Source organism: Alexandromys fortis, unplaced genomic scaffold, assembly GCF_014885135.2.
Source record: "Alexandromys fortis isolate MF-2015 unplaced genomic scaffold, M_Fortis_MF-2015_v1.1 scaffold_32, whole genome shotgun sequence".
Lineage (NCBI taxonomy): Eukaryota > Metazoa > Chordata > Mammalia > Rodentia > Cricetidae > Alexandromys > Alexandromys fortis.
In genome coordinates, this window is record NW_026067938.1 from 7,631,169 (window position 1) to 7,650,064 (window position 18,896).

An 18,896-nucleotide genomic window follows, 5' to 3' on the forward strand; every position below is an offset into this window, starting at 1 on the left:
TGTTTAGGCTTCTTGCTGTGTGTATGAGTGTAATTATAAATACTACTGGCTGGATGCTTTCCCTGTAATCTGACATGCCCTAGCATGTCTTGAAGCAGAGGCTGCATCTTCCATTCCTGTGTGTCCAGAGCATAGAAGAGATCACAAACTTGTTGAAAGCAGTTTTGATTTGTTCTCTTCCTTATAGAAATCCCTACAGTAAACATGTATATGATAGTTTAGGATTTTTTTGTAGGTGACTGGATGGGGGATCCAGTCTGTTAAATTGTTTCCTTATGGCACACTTCAGAAGCACTGTGAGTGTGGACCCTGAGGCTATTTGATGAAATACCTGGATCTCAGCATACCGGGAGGTGTTTGCAGACACTCTGGAGTGTAGAGACAAGTCAGTGAGTTCTAGTACTAAGCTAAACCCCAGACGAAGAGAAGGACATGGCTGGAGAGTGGTAGGCGTCAGCAGGTCCAGGAGTGTGGAGGCTTCTTGTGAGCTGTTTCCTCATCCATTTAGCAGCCTGCAGGACAGGTCACGTGAGGAGCCATTTTTGTACTTTGCCATAATTTGGTGGAATGACAGCAATTTCACCAGAAAACTATTATCCATAATGTTCCTAGCAAGGCTTCAATTTGGAAAATAGCCTGAATATGTATAATCAGCCTAGAGATATTCTCTATGTGTATAAAGTTCTCTCTCTCTAGCTCTCCCATTTTCTCTCTCTCCTTTCTTTTTTTTTCTTTTTTTCTTTTTTTTTTTTTTTTTTTTTTTTTTTGGTTTTCGAGACAGGTTTCATAGTATAGTCCTGGCTGTCCTGGAGCTGTCTTTGTAGAGCAGGCTGGTCTCAAACTCACAGAGATCAGCCTCCCTAGTGATGGGATTAAAGGTGTGCACCATCTTACCTAGATATGTTTGGATTTCTCAAAGAGCCCTCTTTAGATGGGATGACATAGAACACAGGGGACGTGTGTGTGTGTGTGTGTGTGTGTGTGTGTGTGTGTGGCGCGTACCTAAGAGAACATTCACACACAATGACTTATAATTAGCTTTTTTTCTCTATTTTGTCTGCTTCCCTGCACACTAGTGTAGGAAGCATACCCTGAGACAACCAGTGTGGGACTGATTTGATGGTGTGGGAATGTCACTGGAGACCTAAGCTCCACTTAGCACTTTAGCATCTGTAGCATGTGCCTTGTCCTTATGGTTCTTGAAGGACGGAGGTGACTGATGTCCCTATGTCCGACTTCATCCTGGCTTCACACAGGACATTAATAAAGAGGCAAAGATGAGGCTGGGCGGGAGGCAGAGATAGGCAGATCTCTGTGAGTTCAAAGCCAGCCTGGCCTGCAGAGTGAGTTCCAGGACAGGCTCCGTAGCTACAGAGAAACCCTGTCTTGAGGAAAGAAAACAAAAGGCAGAGATGAACTGTGTCTGAGCTTCTCTGAGAAGGCTGTGGAGCGCTGCTCCTGTCAGCTGTGCTGCCCCTCTCTAAACACCGTCTGTTCCTTGATGAGACTGTGGTAGCTGCCAGTGGCTGCCACAGTCCAGAGGTGACCGGGTGTCAGTGCTCATAACAGCTCGCCTTTGGGATGGTGGGGTTGGACTTGAGGGTAGCTGAAGAAGGGAAGATGCATATGTGTGAGGAGCCTGCAAATAGCTTTAATTTCATGAGATGAAAAGCTGAAGATCCTTCTGTCTTAGCCACCAGGGGCTGGGATCTGTGCTACCAGACTTGCACAAACTTAGTGCGTAAAGTAGGAACTAATGCTAAATAGCTTTATTGTGGAAAGCCTCTAAACAAAATGATAGAGGAAATTAGACCCTCAGGACAGATCAGTTTGGTTGGGAAATTCCTGCTAGCCACTGAGTGAGTTTTAAGAACTTCATTTCTAAGCCAGATGTGGCCTTTAGTCCCAGCACTCAACACAGAGAGGTCAGTGAGACCAGCCTGGTCTATATGCTGAGTTCCAGGACCCAGGGATATAGAGTGAAACCTTATCTCAAAACAAAGCCCAATTAAATACACTCCAAAAAGCCACAGCCCTAGCCTTGCACCTGTTATCTAACACGGAAACTGTTTTGTATTTTCTCTGAATGTAGTTCTCTCAGGTACACACACACACACACACACACACACACACACACACACACACACACACGTCCCCTGTGTTCTAAGCTGTTCTTGGCTCTCCATGCATGATAAGCAGCAAGGTGGCTTCAGGAAAATATCTGTGCCAGACTTCCGCAGCAGATGCCCTGCACTGCTGGTCAGAATGGCCTGGTGAGACGTGATGATGAGGAAATCCACCAGGACCGTGCAGCTTGGCTGGAGGGGTTGCGCCAGCTGCAGACTGTACCTAGGAAAGGCCCCTCCTGCTCCTCTGTCTGCTCTAGCTCAGCCAGTGCCCGAGGCTGCTGAGCACTGGAAATGTGGCCGAAGAGCTTTGCTTTATATTCTTTTCTCTTCTTTCTCTTCCTTCCTTCCTTCCTTCCTTCCTTCCTTCCTTCCTTCCTTCCTTCCTTCCTTCCTTCCTTCCTTCCTGTTTATTTATCTTTTTGATAATACAGGGGATGGAATGTGGGGCTTGCATGTGTGATACAAGAGCTCCAGTGTTGAGCTATAGCCCCAACGCTAAGATTTTAATATAATTAAACTTAATAGCTACATGGAACTAGTGACCAACCTCCTGGAAAATGAAAACTTAAGCAGTAGACCAAATTGCCTTAGTTACTGGGAAGGAAGGCTGAATGGAGGAGTTTAGCATGACCCTGAGAGTTGCACATGACCTTGATGTGTTTTCAGAACAGAGTGACTCTTACGGTAAGGCCTCAGAAATGACGAGCAGGTGGCACATTGCCTGACGTCTGCTAGGTGCTCCATGCATTAGGGTTGTTTGGATGAGTCCTGGGGCCTCGTAGCCCCTGTGCCAAGTTTGGTTAGCATCAGCACAGTCTAAAGGTGTCTCTGAAGGTAGCATTTTCTTGGTATTGAATCTTTTCTTTCTCTCTTTTAAAATCAGGTATCAAATTGTAGTGGAAATAATCCAGGCAACTACAATTAGCAGCTTCCCTCAGCTGAAGAGGCACAAGGGTAAGAATAATCGTGTTTTCTCCCAGTATGCGAAGGTCTACCCCGAGCCCCTTCTCCTGTCAGTGTTTTGGCAAATGTGAAACATTCTGCTGACTTATATTTAAGTAATTTGACTCTATTAAAACAATGGTCTAATATTATTAAAAAAAAGCAAAAGTAATCTCATCCTGACAAAAATCTGTATTTTCTTTATGTGTGCATCTTATGTGTATGTTCACGTGTGTATAGGGGCATGTGTGTGCAATACATGTTGAGGCCTGAGAACAACTTTGAGTATCATTAGGCACTTTCTACCTTTCAGGGCAAGGTGAAGGTAGAAGGGTATTTTCCCAACCTGGGACTTACCAAGGATGCTGGCTGGTTGGCCAGTGTGGCCCCAGGATCCGCCTGTCTCCACTCTCTGTGATGGAATTTCAAATCCGTACCACTGGCCCCAACATTTTTTTATGTGGGTTCCGGGAATCAGACTTAGTGTTTGTGCTTTCACAGTGAGTACTTGACTCTCCTACGCCTATAAAATGCAGCCGTGGTCACAATCGCAGAAGGCTAGAATCAGAGCATGTGCAGTTTCTCTTTTGGCTTTAACTGAGCCTGAGTTGGCATCAATTTCTCACAGTCAGTGTGATCTCCACTAATATTTCTGTTTGAGTTGTGCTCTTGGTAGTATTTAAGTGATCCTCGGAGGTTAGTGTTTCCATGGCTCACTTAGCCTGTGCCTTCAGGTGAGTGCTTGGATAGCTAAGAGTTTTCCTCTTTTACACTTGTGCTTTAGGCTTTTTGTTTTTTTTTTAACTTTCTTTTTAGTTATGCTTTGTGTCTTTTATCTTTTGCATCTTGATCCCATCCATTTCCCCGTCTCTTCACATCTGCCCTCTGCCCTTGCATCCTCCCCCGCATCCAAATAAGATAAAACTTAAGAGGGAGGAAAAAGAAAAAAAAAACAAAAGCAAAAAATCTCATCATAGAAGCTATAGTGTGACGCGGTGAGCCACACAGTAAACCTTTTATCCAAGTGTTCTTTGCAAGGAGTCATTGTTCTGGTTCAGCACCCCTGGTTTCTGCTACATTATCAATGCTGGGCCCTCGCTGGGACTCCTCTTGGAAATCCTGTTATTGCCCTGTGTCGTGGAGATCCTGCAACTTTGGGTCTGCATGATGAGCAGATCACAGATACGGTGGGTGTTTGAGTGGGCCAACTCCTGACCCTGGCTCCGGACCTGGGTAGTTGCAGGGTTGATCAGCCCACCAGCTCCCTCCTATTCCCACCACCAGGGTGAGCTCTCCAGCATTGTCCTGGCTAGTGCAGCCCTTGCAGAGTTGAGCTGCTTCTGCTTTCATGCCCTTAGGGTTCTCTCTCCCACACCTAAATCATCAAGGCCAGCTCTACTGTGTTGACCAGGATAGGTGCAGGGCAGGGCTACTCTCCCAAGTTCTGCACCTGGTGAGGGACAGGGACAGCTCTCCCACACTTATGACCTTTTTATTTTTTTTATTTATTCTTTGTGGCGGGGTTGGGGGTAGGGCCCCCTTTCCTGAGTATTGCAGTTGGTCAAGGGGAATGACAGCTCCCTCCCTGCTGGAGGCAGTAGGGGAGAGGAGGGAGGCAGCTTTCCCTCACCTCCACCACTCCACCACAGAGGAGGGAGGCCGTCCCAGCTACGCCACTCTCATGCACCCTGTCTACAGGGTCAGCTCTGCTGTGCTGCCCAGGCGAGGCGCAGGGCCCATTCTCCCAAGTGCTGCAGCTGGCTTGGGTCTGGGTCAGGTTCCCCTGCAAGCAGCTGGTGAGCGGCCAGGGGAGGAGGGCTTTTTCCTCTCGCCCATGCCATCACATGACAGACAAGATGGGCTTAACCTGCTCTCCCATTCTCACACTCTCAGGGCCAGTTCACCCATGCCCCTTCATGGCGTCAGCTCGATTGTGCTGCGCGGGTGAGGTGTAGGACCCTCTCTCTAGAGTACTTAAGCCATGAGGGGCATGACCAGTTCTCCCTAGTGGTGCAGCCTGGGAGGGGCGGGGCCAGCTCTGCACAGGCCTAGTGATATCAGGAGCCAAGGACATCAACATAGACAGCAGCTGCATCAACCATGAACCCAGCCATGGATTCCTGCAACAGCCCAGATCCAGACATCACCATGACCTTGGGTAGCTATCACATCACCCACCTCAGCCTACTCCTCACCACTTTCATCTCTTCAGATCTGTCTCTGTCCACAGGACAGGAACCATTATGTCTCTCTCTCCCACACCACACCATACATTTGCTCACCATAATAGTGCTCAACGACCAGACCAGCCTGGGCCTGTGCGTGGGTCTCCTGTGCTCAGTCTGTTCTAGTGCTGGCAGGACCAGGCTTTCCTGTGTTTTAAGTTGCTAAAGCCCAAATATATGCTCTGTCTTTTTGCCTATTTGTTTCTCTTCAAATGAAGTAGGGTTCTTACCCAGGCTCTCCCTGGGGAGGGATTGGATATGAGATGGCTTTTAACTTCTTGTAGCTCCTCTGTTGCTCACACATTCCTACCCCCCTTACATATGTGAAGTTGGAGGACATGCTAATATCATCAGCATGGAATTTGCTGTAGACCGGAAACTTCCCTTTCACCTGGAGGAATAGACTTCTGGTAAAAATCCTCAGATCTGTTCAAATTCCTGCCAAGTAATAGTGTGTCGAAAGAACGGATAAGAGTTGGGCCAGGAACTTTAAAACATGCTGTTGTGCCAAGTTTCTAGTTAGCCCTGGGCAAAGAGAAGCCTGAGGACTGTGACCTGTCCCCTCCAGTCCCTCGGAAAGTCGGAACTGTGTGTAGGGGAAGCAAGGAAGGTGCAGATGAGAAAGAGGATCTGGCTCTTGAGCCCAGCTCCCAAGGAAGACCATACATATCCCGCCATGGAAATCTTGTCGAGTACCTCTTTGGTGATAGCAAGCAGTGTGAAGCAAGAGACTCCTACCTAACTGGGCGGACGTCAAGCAGTAAAAACCCCAAATATTTCAGAAGGTGCTACATGCTTTGGCGAACAGTGTGCCTCCGTGGGCAGTGAGTCAGGCTGGCAGGAGATCTGTTTCAGCTGGGGCGGGGGGGGGGGGCTGGTTTTGTCTCGGTAGTAGCATGAGTTGACCTCACCCGCATGGTGCACTGTGAGCATTGGCCAGGGACTTGAGAGTGTCTCCTGAGCGAGGGACTAGTGTAGCCCTGAAGGCTGAAGCTTGGAGATGCACTCGTGTTCACACCCAGACATACACCACCCCTCCCCCACAAAAAAGATGATCAGGTCTCCGGAAGGAAAGTAGGGCATGATGGAGGAGGCTCTGGTAGCTACCCTGCCCCTTCCTCCATGTGAGGACAGGAGACAGCGTGTGACAACACATCAGTCTTGGCCATCATCGCCTCCAGAAGGGGAGGGTAAATTGCTATGACACTGTGTTATAACAGCCTGGATGGACATTATAAGACATTGGGCTGTTGACCTGTTCTTGCTTTTAGGGACTCTAGCCTAGGGTGAGTACCGTCTGCAGTCCAGAGTTACCTGTAGCACGAATTCTAATTGGTCTTAATAATAGAAACTCAGAGTCAGATATTAGGGGGTGAAAGCTGAAGGATCAGAGAAGCAGAACGACCAGCCACTAGAGTTCTTACATCTACCAATGCTCAGACCAAAGGGGCGACCCTGTCCTCAGACTGCACTGAGCTCCTGTCTCCTCCCGCCTTCCATTCCTCTATCTGCCCAGCCATATCACTCTTGTCTCCACCTCCCTAGTGCTGGGATTAAACACTTGTCATTCCCAAGTGCTGGGATCACCTTTGTGTGAGCTCTGTTTCTCTCTTAGACTGGATAAATTTTGTGTAGCCAAGGGAGGCCTTGAACTAACAGAGATTCCTCTCCGTCTCCTGAGTCCTGGGATTAAAGGTGTGTGCCACCGCTGCCTGGCCTCTAGTGGCCTAGCTCTGCACTATGATTTTCAGGCAAGCTTTATTTGTTAAAATGCAAACAAAATATTGCCACAGTTACCCCCTTCCCTCCTCCATCCTTGACCTTGAAGCATGAGGGTTTGGATGCTTCCGTTGCTCTCTTTGTATTCTCATGACACCTTCTTTTCATAACCACATCTCTTCCTTCTCCCCCACAAGACAGCATTTTCTAAAACCTGCATCTTATAAAATGGAGTTGAGTCCAGGGATGTTAAACCATTTCTGTGATTTGAACGTAGACCAAGTTGGTCACATACTTGAGTCAGAATTGGAGCCCAGGTGTCCTGATTTTTCAGTCATAGATTTTCTCTGCTACACTGGTCATCTGGGTCTTTGTCTTAACACGTGGAGGTTATGCAGCTCAGCTGTGTGTTCTGACTCTGGCTCTTAGACCTGTCTACTCAACACACAGGCTGAGCAGCTTGTAGCTAGCATGTGGATTGAGTGACATAATCTCTTTGGAAGGGCATCACGTGCATGTTGGACCCTAAACTGGAGGAAGCACCCCCAGCTCCAGCACGTGGGTTGTCTCCGCTGTGGAGTCTGTGACTCTGCTGCTGGCTTGCAGTGTTTCTTCTTTTTCCACAAGCATGATCTCCACTGAAGTGGTGGGACACTTGACACTATGACACTTGAGGTGGTAGCTTTGATGAGGTAATCCTGTTTGTTCTTTGTTCAAAAAGAACATAGCAGCCTCAAGTTGAAGAGGAAGGCAAACATTTTTAAGTTCCTAGGCAGCTTTAGTTTTCAGAGTTTGTGACAGTCAGTGGCTGCTGGGAAAGGCTGCTTCCTGGTAGTCATCTTGAACCTTGGCTAAATCCTGAGTCAATATGTTCCTCACACCCTCTGAGAAGAGGAGCTGGTAATGGGCTTTCCCTCCCTCTCTTCCTCCCTCCCTCCCTCTGTTCTCTCTCTCTCTCTCTCTCTCTCTCTCTCTCTCTCTCTCTCTCCCTCCCCCCCCCCCCCCCCCCCCCCTCTCTCTCTCTCTCTGTATTTCAAAGTGAACATTTTTTTTCTGAAAAATTAGCTTTTACAAGTGTCTATGTATCTAGATAAACCCACACAGCATCTGGTATGTACAGACAGACTAATTTGAAGCCAACTACATTAGCTTTCTCACAGAGAGGAATTCCAAAATATTTTCCCCTTTTGGATCATTTCTGAGTTGGTCCTCTGGTGAGTGCTACTGTTAGCCAACACAGGATAATTCGGAAACCGCTTTTAAAATCCGGCGATGGCAGCTTCTCAGATCACAAATGGGAAGACATCCATGGTGTGCTCGGGCACCCGTCGACCTGCTGTCTACCTAGGACTGTGCGTACCAGAAAGGCACTTGTCTCCCGGCAGGAAGCGTGTTTCTGATACTGTGCCTGACTTTTACATTTTGATGTATACAGCCCGCCTTGGGACTATTTCATGCATTGCATGCAGTGACTAAGTAGGACACGAAGGAAGTCAGGACTAGGCTGGGGAGCAGAAGGTCTCCAGGGAAAATGTCTTAGTCTGCACTTAGAGAAACCAAGCATGGGCCCTAAACAGGTGCGTTGCAATTCATCTCCAAGGTGTGTTCTAACTCCTGCAAGTGTAGCTGCCATACCCAGGGATTACTTCTGTGTGTTTAATGCAGTGGCCACCTCTGTCCCAGACTCCAGTACTTCTTGAGTTGATGAGTCAACTGTGTCAGACAAATGTGGTTGAAGGCCAGTAACAATATGGCAACATTCTGACCAGTACTGGTACTTTATCTAGCCTGCACACACAGAAAATGTATCCTAAATTATCCTAAGCAACAACCTTTTCTCTTGCTTGTGGGCCTGTATTTGGGTTAGGTTTTGGAAGGGATTCCTTTTTTCTCCTTAATGGGGAGCCATCTGTAATCTGCATTCAAGACGATGTACTCACTGGGTGCCGGATTAGTATTGAATGTGTGCTGCTCTCTCGACCAAGGTCTGTGGGAGTCCAGGCTCCACACTATCATAGATGTCTCCATGAGTCATTGTTAAGGCCCCAAAGTATGGATGCCTTGGGGGCAGCTGGATGGTATGATGCACGGTGTTGCAAAACTCGAGGTCAGCGGCCTTTGGTGATCTAGATTTGGAAGTCATAGAGTCACTTCCGCCGTGGTTGCAAGCTCACTCAATTCTAAGAGGAAACATATGTCCTGCTTTCCAGAGGGAAAATGCTAGGGATGACAGACATTGCAGAGGAGTGTGTGATACGGAAAATATCGGGGCTACTTTTGGAGACCATCTACTCCATAGTCCAAAATTGAAATTGTAATCTTCCACAAATCCAGTTTTCTCCAGTGTTCCTCTTGCGATAATTGACCCCACATTTTCCATTTATGATTATAGCAGAGTTGTAGAAGCTACATTTAACGCCTATTTTATTCTTTTAATCCTGAGTAATTTGCCCTTTGGTTTGTTTGATGGGCACTGACTCTGAATCCTCAAGTCCTTAAGTCCTCTGTTCTCCCAATGCCACAAGCTACCAAACATTCCCTTCCAGGTCAACCTTACTGTGACAGTCCTCAGTGGGCTTCCCTTCGGGCCAGCAGTCTTCCACTGTCTGCCCTGGTATATATGTGCTGCTTCCTATGTACATATTTACTGCATATACCCTGGCTATTGTATGTCAGCCTGACGTAGGTGTAGAGTCATTTTGGAAGAGAGGACTCTGATTGAGAAAATGCCTCACCAGATTGGCCTGTGAGCAAACCATGATGTAGAGGGCCCAGCTCACTATAGGAGGTCCCACCCCTGGGCTGGCTGTCCTGAGTACTATGAGAAAGCAGGCTGTGCAGTCAATGAAGAGCAAGCCAGTAAGCAGCACTCCCCATGGCCTCTGCTTCAGTCCCTCCCTGCCTTCTCGGCAGTGGAAAGAAGTCCTGGTAGTTTAAGCTGCTTATGGTCATAGAGTTTTACCGCAGCAGTAGGAAGCCCTAAGACAGGGCTGAGCATGTATTTTTGGGAGAATTGTGGAAAGACTTTGGATCTTGGGACTAGAAAAGCCATTGATGCTCAGAGCTTAATGAGATGTGGGAATTGAGAAGACACTGCCGAGAACAGCCAAACGCTGGAGGTCTGGGCTGTGAGGTTTCAGGAGGACGTTTGAGATCCCTTAAAGACACTGGAGCTGTTTCATGTTTTAATTAAGAACACTGAAGTGGAACCTTTGCTTTCTGAGACGGCTGATGCTAGTAAACTGGGATACAGAGTCAGCTGTGAAGGAAGAGACCGGTCCAGCGAGGTTAAGCTGCAGCCAAACTTGGTAATGGGCACTGGTTTGAAGGTATCGGGGGATCCGTGAGAGTAGATGAGGCTTGGCCCTGTGTGTAGGGCCAGAGTCTCCGAAGAGAGGCCAGGAGAGGCCACTGGTGAAGGTGCAGCCTAGTTGCAGTAGAAGGCCCAGGATTGAAGGGTTGTGAAGAAAAGTTGAGGCTTGGGACTGTGGCAATGTCAGAGTCACCTCTAGGAGAGGCTGTTAGTGAAAGTGTAGCCCAGATATAGCAGGAGACCCCGGCATTTGGAGATTGGCCACTGAGACAGCAGCAGCCCTGGAGGGGAGCTGGCCTGAGCCTAGGAGACAAGCTGTGTGTACTGCTGGTGGCAGGCCCGGGAGGTGGAGCCAGAGGATCCTGTGGGTCAAGCACTGAGTTCTTTATTCTGTTGAATCTTGATTTTGCTTTAATTGGCTTCTGCCTGTACCTCATTTCTTTTCTCTTGGAGTAAGAAAGTATTTAAGTTATTTTTGATTTTACAGGAGCCTACAGATGAGAGACTGAACTTTTAAGACCGTTTTAGAATTTTACAAAGAGATGCTGGTGTTTTTATTGCGACTGTGCCTATTTCAGAGAAACATTGTGATGTTAGAGAGATTTTTAATATTTTAAAGAGTCTTTGGGCTTTATAAGTATTTGAATTTATAAGACTGTGGTTTTACTTTTTAAAATTTTTTATATTGTGATATTGATATTTATGTAAGATCTTGAACACGAAAGAAAAGGTTATGGCTTAACGGTGATGTGGAATTATACGATGAAATAAACCCATTCCTTCCTGAGCTTCTTTCTGTCCTGGTGTTCAGTCACAGCAGTAGAACCCTTAACTAAGAGGACAGCACCCTTTTTAAAGGTGCTAAAAGCTGTGCAGTTCTTTTGAATTGAAGAACAAAGTTCTCTGCAGATGCATTTGGATCTGGGCTCCATTTGCATCTGTTATGCAGGCCTTAGAGCTGGGTTTTCACACCGGTCTTGCTAGTTCTTCTGCCTGCCATGTTCTATTAATTGTCTATGTTTACATGAATATAATTTCCTTAAGAAAGCTCAGGCTAGACCTTTGCTAAAGCATTTGAAGGTGTCTATATTTTCCTTTCTGCCCACATGACACTCTTAATTGTTCATACCGCCTTTGTTTCTTTTCCTTGGTACACTCTAAAGTGTTCCATGGAATAAAACTACTGGTCTTAGATCTCAGAAGTCACACAGTGAACACTCAGTACATGCTTATAAGTGAATATGTGTAAGTATCTGTATACAGATACTGCTTACTCCTATGCTCACAGATCAGTTTCTGAGTGTATATAGAGAGAGGTTTATAAACATTTTACACTTGAGTAAGATCTATAAATGGTTGGATTTTGTATCTGTTTATAATACATGTACATGTTTATGATAAATTCTCATCTGTTGAATTTTCATCTATTGTTTAATATATAGCACATTAAAGCTGGGTATTGTGGCTGATGCCTTTAATCTCAGCACTCAGGAGGCAGAGGCAGGTGGGTTTCTGTGCCAACCTGGCCTTCAGAGCAAGTTCCAGGCCAGTCCAGACTACATAGTGAAATCCTGCCTCAAAAATAAACTTAAAAAAAATTAAAATGCAGCATACCAGACATGGTTCTGGCTCAGAATTGTTGTGTCCTTTGTCTCCTGACTGACTACTGTCACTCTTATTTAAGGTAAGGAGTCAGCTGCCATGAAAACTGATCTCTTGAGGGCCAGGAACATGAAAAGGTACATTAACCAGCTGACTGTGGCAAAGAAGCAGTGTGAGAAGAGAATCCGAGTCCTGGGAGGTCCTGCCTACGACCTGCAAGAGGATGGGGCCTTGGATGAAGGGGAAGGGCCTCAGAGCCAGAAGGTAGAGCTTGCAGCTTCTAGTGTGACCACATCAGTTTACTATAAACAGTGCAAATGCATGCATATTATTTTACCACTTTAATGTTTTAGACACGTTTCTTTGCTACAGGCTCAGGTTGTTGCTTTCTTGAGTAAAAAACTATGCTACTGGGTGTTCTTGAATTTTGTAAGTTGATGATAGGCGGTGTATGTATCCATGTATGTTCTGTATATATCCATATATGTGTGCACATGCCTGGTGTATGTGTTTGCCACCCTTCTTTTCTCTACTCACCTCCACTTCAAGAGAAACATATTCTGTTTGCTGAGCCTAAATCAAAGTCATCCACTATCAACTAGACATAACGTACCGCCTAAGAAGTAAAGACTGTTTCACTTAACTAGCCGAATTGCTATGAGCTCTTTCTTGATACTTAGATAATGAGGTGGCATATTTGATTATCTTGCCCAAAGCCACTTAGATAGGATGAGGCAGAACTAGATAAAGACCAGATGTGGTTGATTCACAAATCTCAGTGCTTTCTGACTAAACCATAAAGTGGTGGCTTTTGAGCCACATGCCTTTGACTGTCGGCTCATGGCCAGTAGATCCTGTAGAGCACAGGACACCTGCTAGCCCTGTTTTAGGAGCATCCTCAGTGCAAGGGGCCACACTTTCTTCTACGACCTGGAACAGTTTGGATGGAGCAAACTGCTGCAGTGTGTCCCCAGGAGCTTGAGGAACAGGGCTTCTCAGCAAACGGAAGTCCCTCTCTTCTCAGACTGGACACAAAGAAAACACTGATACAGTTCAGCCCTGTCTGCAGCTCTAACTTTTCCCTTCTCGGACTTCCACTCAGTCCCTGACCGTGAATGTCTAGGTGTGAGTCAGGAACCTATCTGTTAGTCCCCTTGCCTCCCTCCACTAAGACAACCTTTTACCTTTGTCTTCCCTTCTGGCATGGTCGTCATCAGAGCCTCCTCAGGGAAGATTGCTGTCCTGTCAGGCCACAGTTCTGTAGTGTCTTACACGGGTGCACCAGTGCAGCTGAGGAACCCCTGTTGATAGCAATGCCCACACTGTTGATAGCAACTGTGCGCAGTTCTTCTTCCTGATGTCCTGTCTTAGGAGGTAAAGCAGAAGCTTTACTATGGTCAAGGTTGGAGGGAGTTGACTTGGCAGATTGAATTTTGCCTTCTTTCCCTCAGTTTTTCTCCTCTTGATCTCAGAGAAGGAACTCATCTTGTATCCTTTCATTATTTTAATTAATTCGCTGATTCAGTAGACACTCATTGAGGGGCCACTGTTTCTTGGTTATTGGATTGGAATGAGGAATAGGATAGAATCATATTTAATTATAATATGTATTATAATTTAATTTATAACACATTATAATACTACGTTAATTCTAATATACTATGATTATAATATATTATAGTTAAATATATGTGTGTGTGTGTGTGCGTGAGAGAGAGAGAGAGAGAGAGAAAGAGAGAGAGAGAGAGAGAGAGAGAGAGAGAGATCTAGTCGAGATGCAACATGTACAGCTAAGTGAGGCCCCTAAGGGCTCTATAGTTAGGGTTATAGAATATAGAATAGGAGAGTTTTCGGAAGACTTAGGAAAACAGAATGTGATTTCAGTGCAAGTTGCTTTATGGTGACTACAGAAGAAGTCCCAAATCTTGCTGCATTTTAAATCCACTCTTTCTAAACAGGAAAGGAGAAATGCCTTTTATAGCATGAGTTTATCCTTATAGTCAAAGCAGTTCCTCCAGTCTTAAGGATGAAGACTCAGCTAATCCTCTCCAGCCTATGGTGGTTCATGCTGCTGGAGTTAGAACTGGGTGGCTTTGAGCTGTTCTGTTACCTTCATAAATGAACAGAGCACTTTTGTTGTGACCTAATCCCAGTCTGGTCAGGAAGAATTACCATGAAGTTTACTTCAAAATATTTCCTTTTAAATTAGATGAGCCATCAGTTAAAAGAAAGAGATTGGCCAGGTGTGGTGGTACACACCTTTAATCCATGCAATAGGGAGGCAGAAGAAGATAGATCTCTGGGTTTGAGGCCAGCCTGATCTACAAAGCAAGTTCCAGGATAGCTAGGGCTACACGGAGAAACCTTGTCTTGAAAACCAACCCCCTCCCAACAATAAAGGAAGAAAGAGATTGCCTGGGTGTGAAAGGCTAGGGGTTTATGTTGCTCCCGCTTCCAGCTCTTAGGATCAAGTCCCAGGTGTTGTACATGTGAAGTGCTTGTTCTACTGCTGAGCTGCCCACACCCTGATACCAGTTTTAACTGAACTCTTAATCCACTATCAATGTTTTCATTCATATGTACTTATCTAGAAAGTGACCCTTGAAGTTTTTTTTAATTTACTAATATCTTTTTATATATCAATATCGAATTTCTCAAAGCCTCATGATTCAGTCTCCTGCTTAGTTTCTGTTGCTTGCTGTGATTTGTAACAGTTCTTGTGATTCTCCATGAAGTAGTGGTTTCATTTTCATTCTGCAGATAGTACTGAAGCCAAGTGACAGAATAAAAGCTCACAGGATTGAAAAGTTTTTTACTGCCACATAAGTTCAATTCCCAGCAACCACATGGTGGCTCACAATCTGTACTGAGGTCTGGCGCCCTCCTCTGGTGTGCGGGCATACATCAAAGCGTATGTTGTATACATAATAAATAAAAAAATCTTAAAAAAAAAAAAAGCTTCCCTGATAGGGTTTACACAAAGTAGAAGCAGGTGCTAGTATATCCCAGAATTACTGAACTACCAGAATTCAAATGATCTGCAGTAGCTGTGCTGACTAGCTTCTTTGCTGAGAAACTGATAAAAAGATGTAAAGTAGATGTAAAAACAAAAAACACAGAAAAACTTTGCTGAATGATTCAGTGGCTAATACAAAATCGGTATTTTTTAATATTTTCATTTTGAATATTCAGTAAGTCATTTTCTTTCATCAGTTTCTAGAAACTGCTTTTAAAAATATGCCCTCCTTTCTGCTTACAATACAGACTAAGGGCTGCTGAGGGAAGGGTTGAGCGTCTATGGACTTTCTGCATGTGATTTTAGAAATACCTTAATGTGATATTTTAAAATGTTTGCAAATTGCCATCATGTTAATTTTTAAGAATTTCAGAATTTAAAAAGTTTGTAATTATATTTGAGTTCCACCTATTAAATATCATTTCCATTACTGGTTTAGACTAAGGATATGGGTCTTAAATGCCTTCTAAATTAATTTGTGGTATTTCTCCTAATTGAGTCACCAATAAATACGGGGGACACCTGCTCGCTCCTATTACAGCAGTCCCTGTTCATGGTTGTTCCAACTGTGTTCAGATATTCAGTGTCTTCTTTTTCTGTGGGAACCAATAAATAAGAGTGATAGAACTGATTTGGTAGCACATACAGTGGAATCTTAGGGGCCAATTAAAATAATATTTACATAAGATTTGTTAGCGCCTATGGAAGTATAAACAAATCAGGATGTAGACCCACCTATATTTTTCCTCAGCTGTATGAGATATGATAGGAAGTAAAAATGTCAAACCATTAGACTCTAGAGCCTTAGTTTTTTTTTAATTTCTCTCTAGTTGTTTATGTCTTTTTGCTTCGTACAAGAATTGTTATCTGTGTCCTGATATCAAGTAGATGTTAAATAACTGAACATTTAAAATAAGGTTAGTGATTTTTGAATATATGCATTTTCGATACTCAGGAATCTGAATTTAAAATTTAGAGACCTGATAGCTATATCATCTTCTCAGGTGTACTATCTTACATTGTCTATGGTCTGAAGATTCATTTTTCCCTGAGTGTAGAAGTAATGGAAGTTAAATGCAGACTGGTATTTGAAATTTGATCTTTAGAAAATCTTCCCGTCTTAGCGTTTCTATTGCTGTGAAAAGATACTATGACCATAGCAACTCTTATAAGGAAACATTTAACTGGGGCTGACTTATAGTTCCGAGGTTCAGTTCATTATTGCCATGGCAGGAAGCATGACAGCCTGCAGACACACATGGTGCTGGAGAGGAGCTGAGAATTCTATGTCCAGACCACAGGCAGCAGCAAGAGAGGATGACACTGGGCCTGGCTTGAACATCTGAGACATCAAAGCCCACCCCAGTGACACACTTCCTCCAACAAGGCCACACCTCCTAAATAGTGCCATTCCCTATGGACCTATGGGCCATTTTCATTCAAACTATCACACTTTCTTATATTCTCTTAATAGATTCTTCAGTTTGAAGATATTATGACCAATCCTTTCTACCGAGAGCGCTTTGGAACATACCTGGAGCGAATGGACAGGCAGACTCTGATTGGCTTTTGGGAGTCTGTGGAGCACCTGAAGACTGCTAACAAGGTAGTGTGTTTGCTTCAAGGAATAGTAGTCGTTCGCTGAAGGAAGCTTGCATGCTAGGCAGTGTATCACTAGGTCAGTGATGCCATCCTGGGACACTTTGTAGACCAGGCTGGCCTCGAACTCACAGAGATCCACCTACCTCTGCCTCCCACGTGCTAGGATTAAAGGCATGTACCACCATGCCAGGCTTAAGTATATATTAAAGGATCATTTTACATCACTATATTATAACTCAGCCCATTATGGCAAATCAAATTGTATTGCACTGTCTTTATAGAAGATACTTTTGACTGAATAGTCAAGGGGGAATATTTACAAGTGTATCAAGAGATTAGAAATCATTATTTTAATGAAGCATACAAATGTGTACCCATCCACGTGGTTTTTATGAAACCTTGGCCTCTTAAGCTTGCTCTGTCACCATGTGGATCTCATTACCATGAGCAGTTCTCACGCTTTTCACTCTTTTTGTTTGTGTGGTACACTTTTTACAGTAGGTTTTTCCTTTTATTTCACACAAAATGTGATTGAACAAAGGAACACAAACATTTTTGGTTTCAAATGCCTCTCAGAGCAAAGAACCCAATATATTATGTATTGTCATTAGTAAGTTCTCAATGCATATTTTAGAATTAAAGAATGTCTGTACATGCTTTGTATAGGTAAATGTATCTAACTCACACATGTACCATGTATATTATCTTAGCATATACCATTTGAGTGATTCATTAACATAAGTGCAAAGAGCATTTATTTCATTTGCATATGAATGTTGCTAGGATAGAAAACCAAATTAAGTACCTGATTTATCACACATTGGACTAAGCAGCTAAATTCAGTCTTGTGATATTTTGAAATCTCAGGACGACTTTTCATTGCTGATTCATTCACAAGGCACAAATTACCATCTGTTACTCAATGAAATCACTAGCCAGCTGGCTTTCGGCTGCTCCCAAAAGAATGTTGTAAAGAGTGATCTAAAGTTTTCTCAAACTACTGACTATAATTGGAAATAGCCTCCTGAAGGTAGCTGTCGTTTGTTCTGACAGTCGGATAAATGAGTCGTGGTCACTAGTTCATGTCTTTTTATGACTGTGGAAGTTTGTGTAGTGTTCCTAGAGCTGAGGGAGCACCCCTGGAGCACACAAGGATCATGTGCATGGGGAGAGAGGTTGGTGTTTCTGCAGTGCGCAGCAGTGACCCCAGCGTGCTCTCAGGATTGGGCTGTCTGGTATGGCTCAGTGACAGTGGAGCTGCTCTGCAGCCTTACGTCTGAAGTGTTGAAATAGTGAGCGGCGGGGCTGTGTCCCCAACACCCCGGCCGCGCTTGGCTAGCTTATGCCCGAAATAACAACACACAAACTGTATTCATTTAAAGAACTGCTTGGCCCATGAACTCTAGCCCTTACAGGCTAATTCTCGCACCTGGTCTAGCCCATTTCTAATGATGTGTGTAAGCACCCCAAGGTGCGCTTACCGGGAAGAGTCTAGCCTAAGTCCATCCGGGATTGGAGGAGCTTCATTGCGTGCATCTGCTTGGGAGAGCTGAGCATGGCGTCCCTGCTCCAGCAGAGCTGTCGGGTCTCTCCGCGAGCAGAGCAGAGTCTGACCTCACTTCCTCTTCCGCCCAGAATTCTATTCTGTTCACTCCTTCCATCTATGTTCCAAGCCATGAGGCCAAGCAGCTGGTTTATTATAACTTAACCAATGAAATCAACAGATTGATATATGACACTCCCACATCACTGAAGAATACCCATTGTGTTTTTATCTATGGTTACTCTATTGGCTTCTTTCTGGGCTGAGAATTTGTTTCCATGTTAGAGAGGTGAGCCCGTCATTGTTACATCAGATAAAAGTAAGTGAGACTGTTCCTAAGTCACGTCTCTGTGAAGATGAGGATGTGTTGTGATATTAGAGCTAATCTATTTCATGATTTACTTTCCTGTAGCATTTTGAGATATTAACTGCTCAATGTAAGTATTCATCTTCAAGAAGTGGCTTGTTTCAAGGTCTGATACTTGCCCTGAATGTGAATACAGAAGGCTGAGACCCTGGGTTTACAGTTCTAGGATGCATCTAGATACTGTCCTCTTAGCTTTAACATGTAGGGGATTTAGTGGAAAATCATTTCTCTCAGAGACAACATTTGTTGTTGTTGTTGTTGTTTGTGTGTGTGTGTTTCGGTTTTTCAAGACAGGGTTTCTCTGTAGCTTTGGAGCCTGTCTTGGACCTTGCTCTGGTAGACCAAGCTGGGCTCGAACTCACAGTGATCTACCTGCCTCTGCCTCCCAAGTGCTGGGATTAAAGGTGTGCACCACCACCACCTGGCTGAGACAGCATT

The 18,896-nt window shown here is 44.6% G+C and overlaps 1 protein-coding gene across 2 annotated transcripts in view; it reads left to right on the plus strand.

Annotated features, from left to right (window-relative positions):
- Snx25 (sorting nexin 25) overlaps positions 1–18,896 on the plus strand; it is a 101,689-nt gene that overhangs the window by 60,171 nt on the left and 22,622 nt on the right. For both annotated transcript variants that reach the window (XM_050147246.1, XM_050147245.1), the window contains exons 6-8: positions 3,013–3,083; positions 12,013–12,194; positions 16,421–16,552. In XM_050147246.1, the coding sequence (XP_050003203.1) occupies positions 3,013–3,083; positions 12,013–12,194; positions 16,421–16,552 (385 nt within the window). The remainder of the gene's footprint in view (positions 1–3,012; positions 3,084–12,012; positions 12,195–16,420; positions 16,553–18,896) is intronic.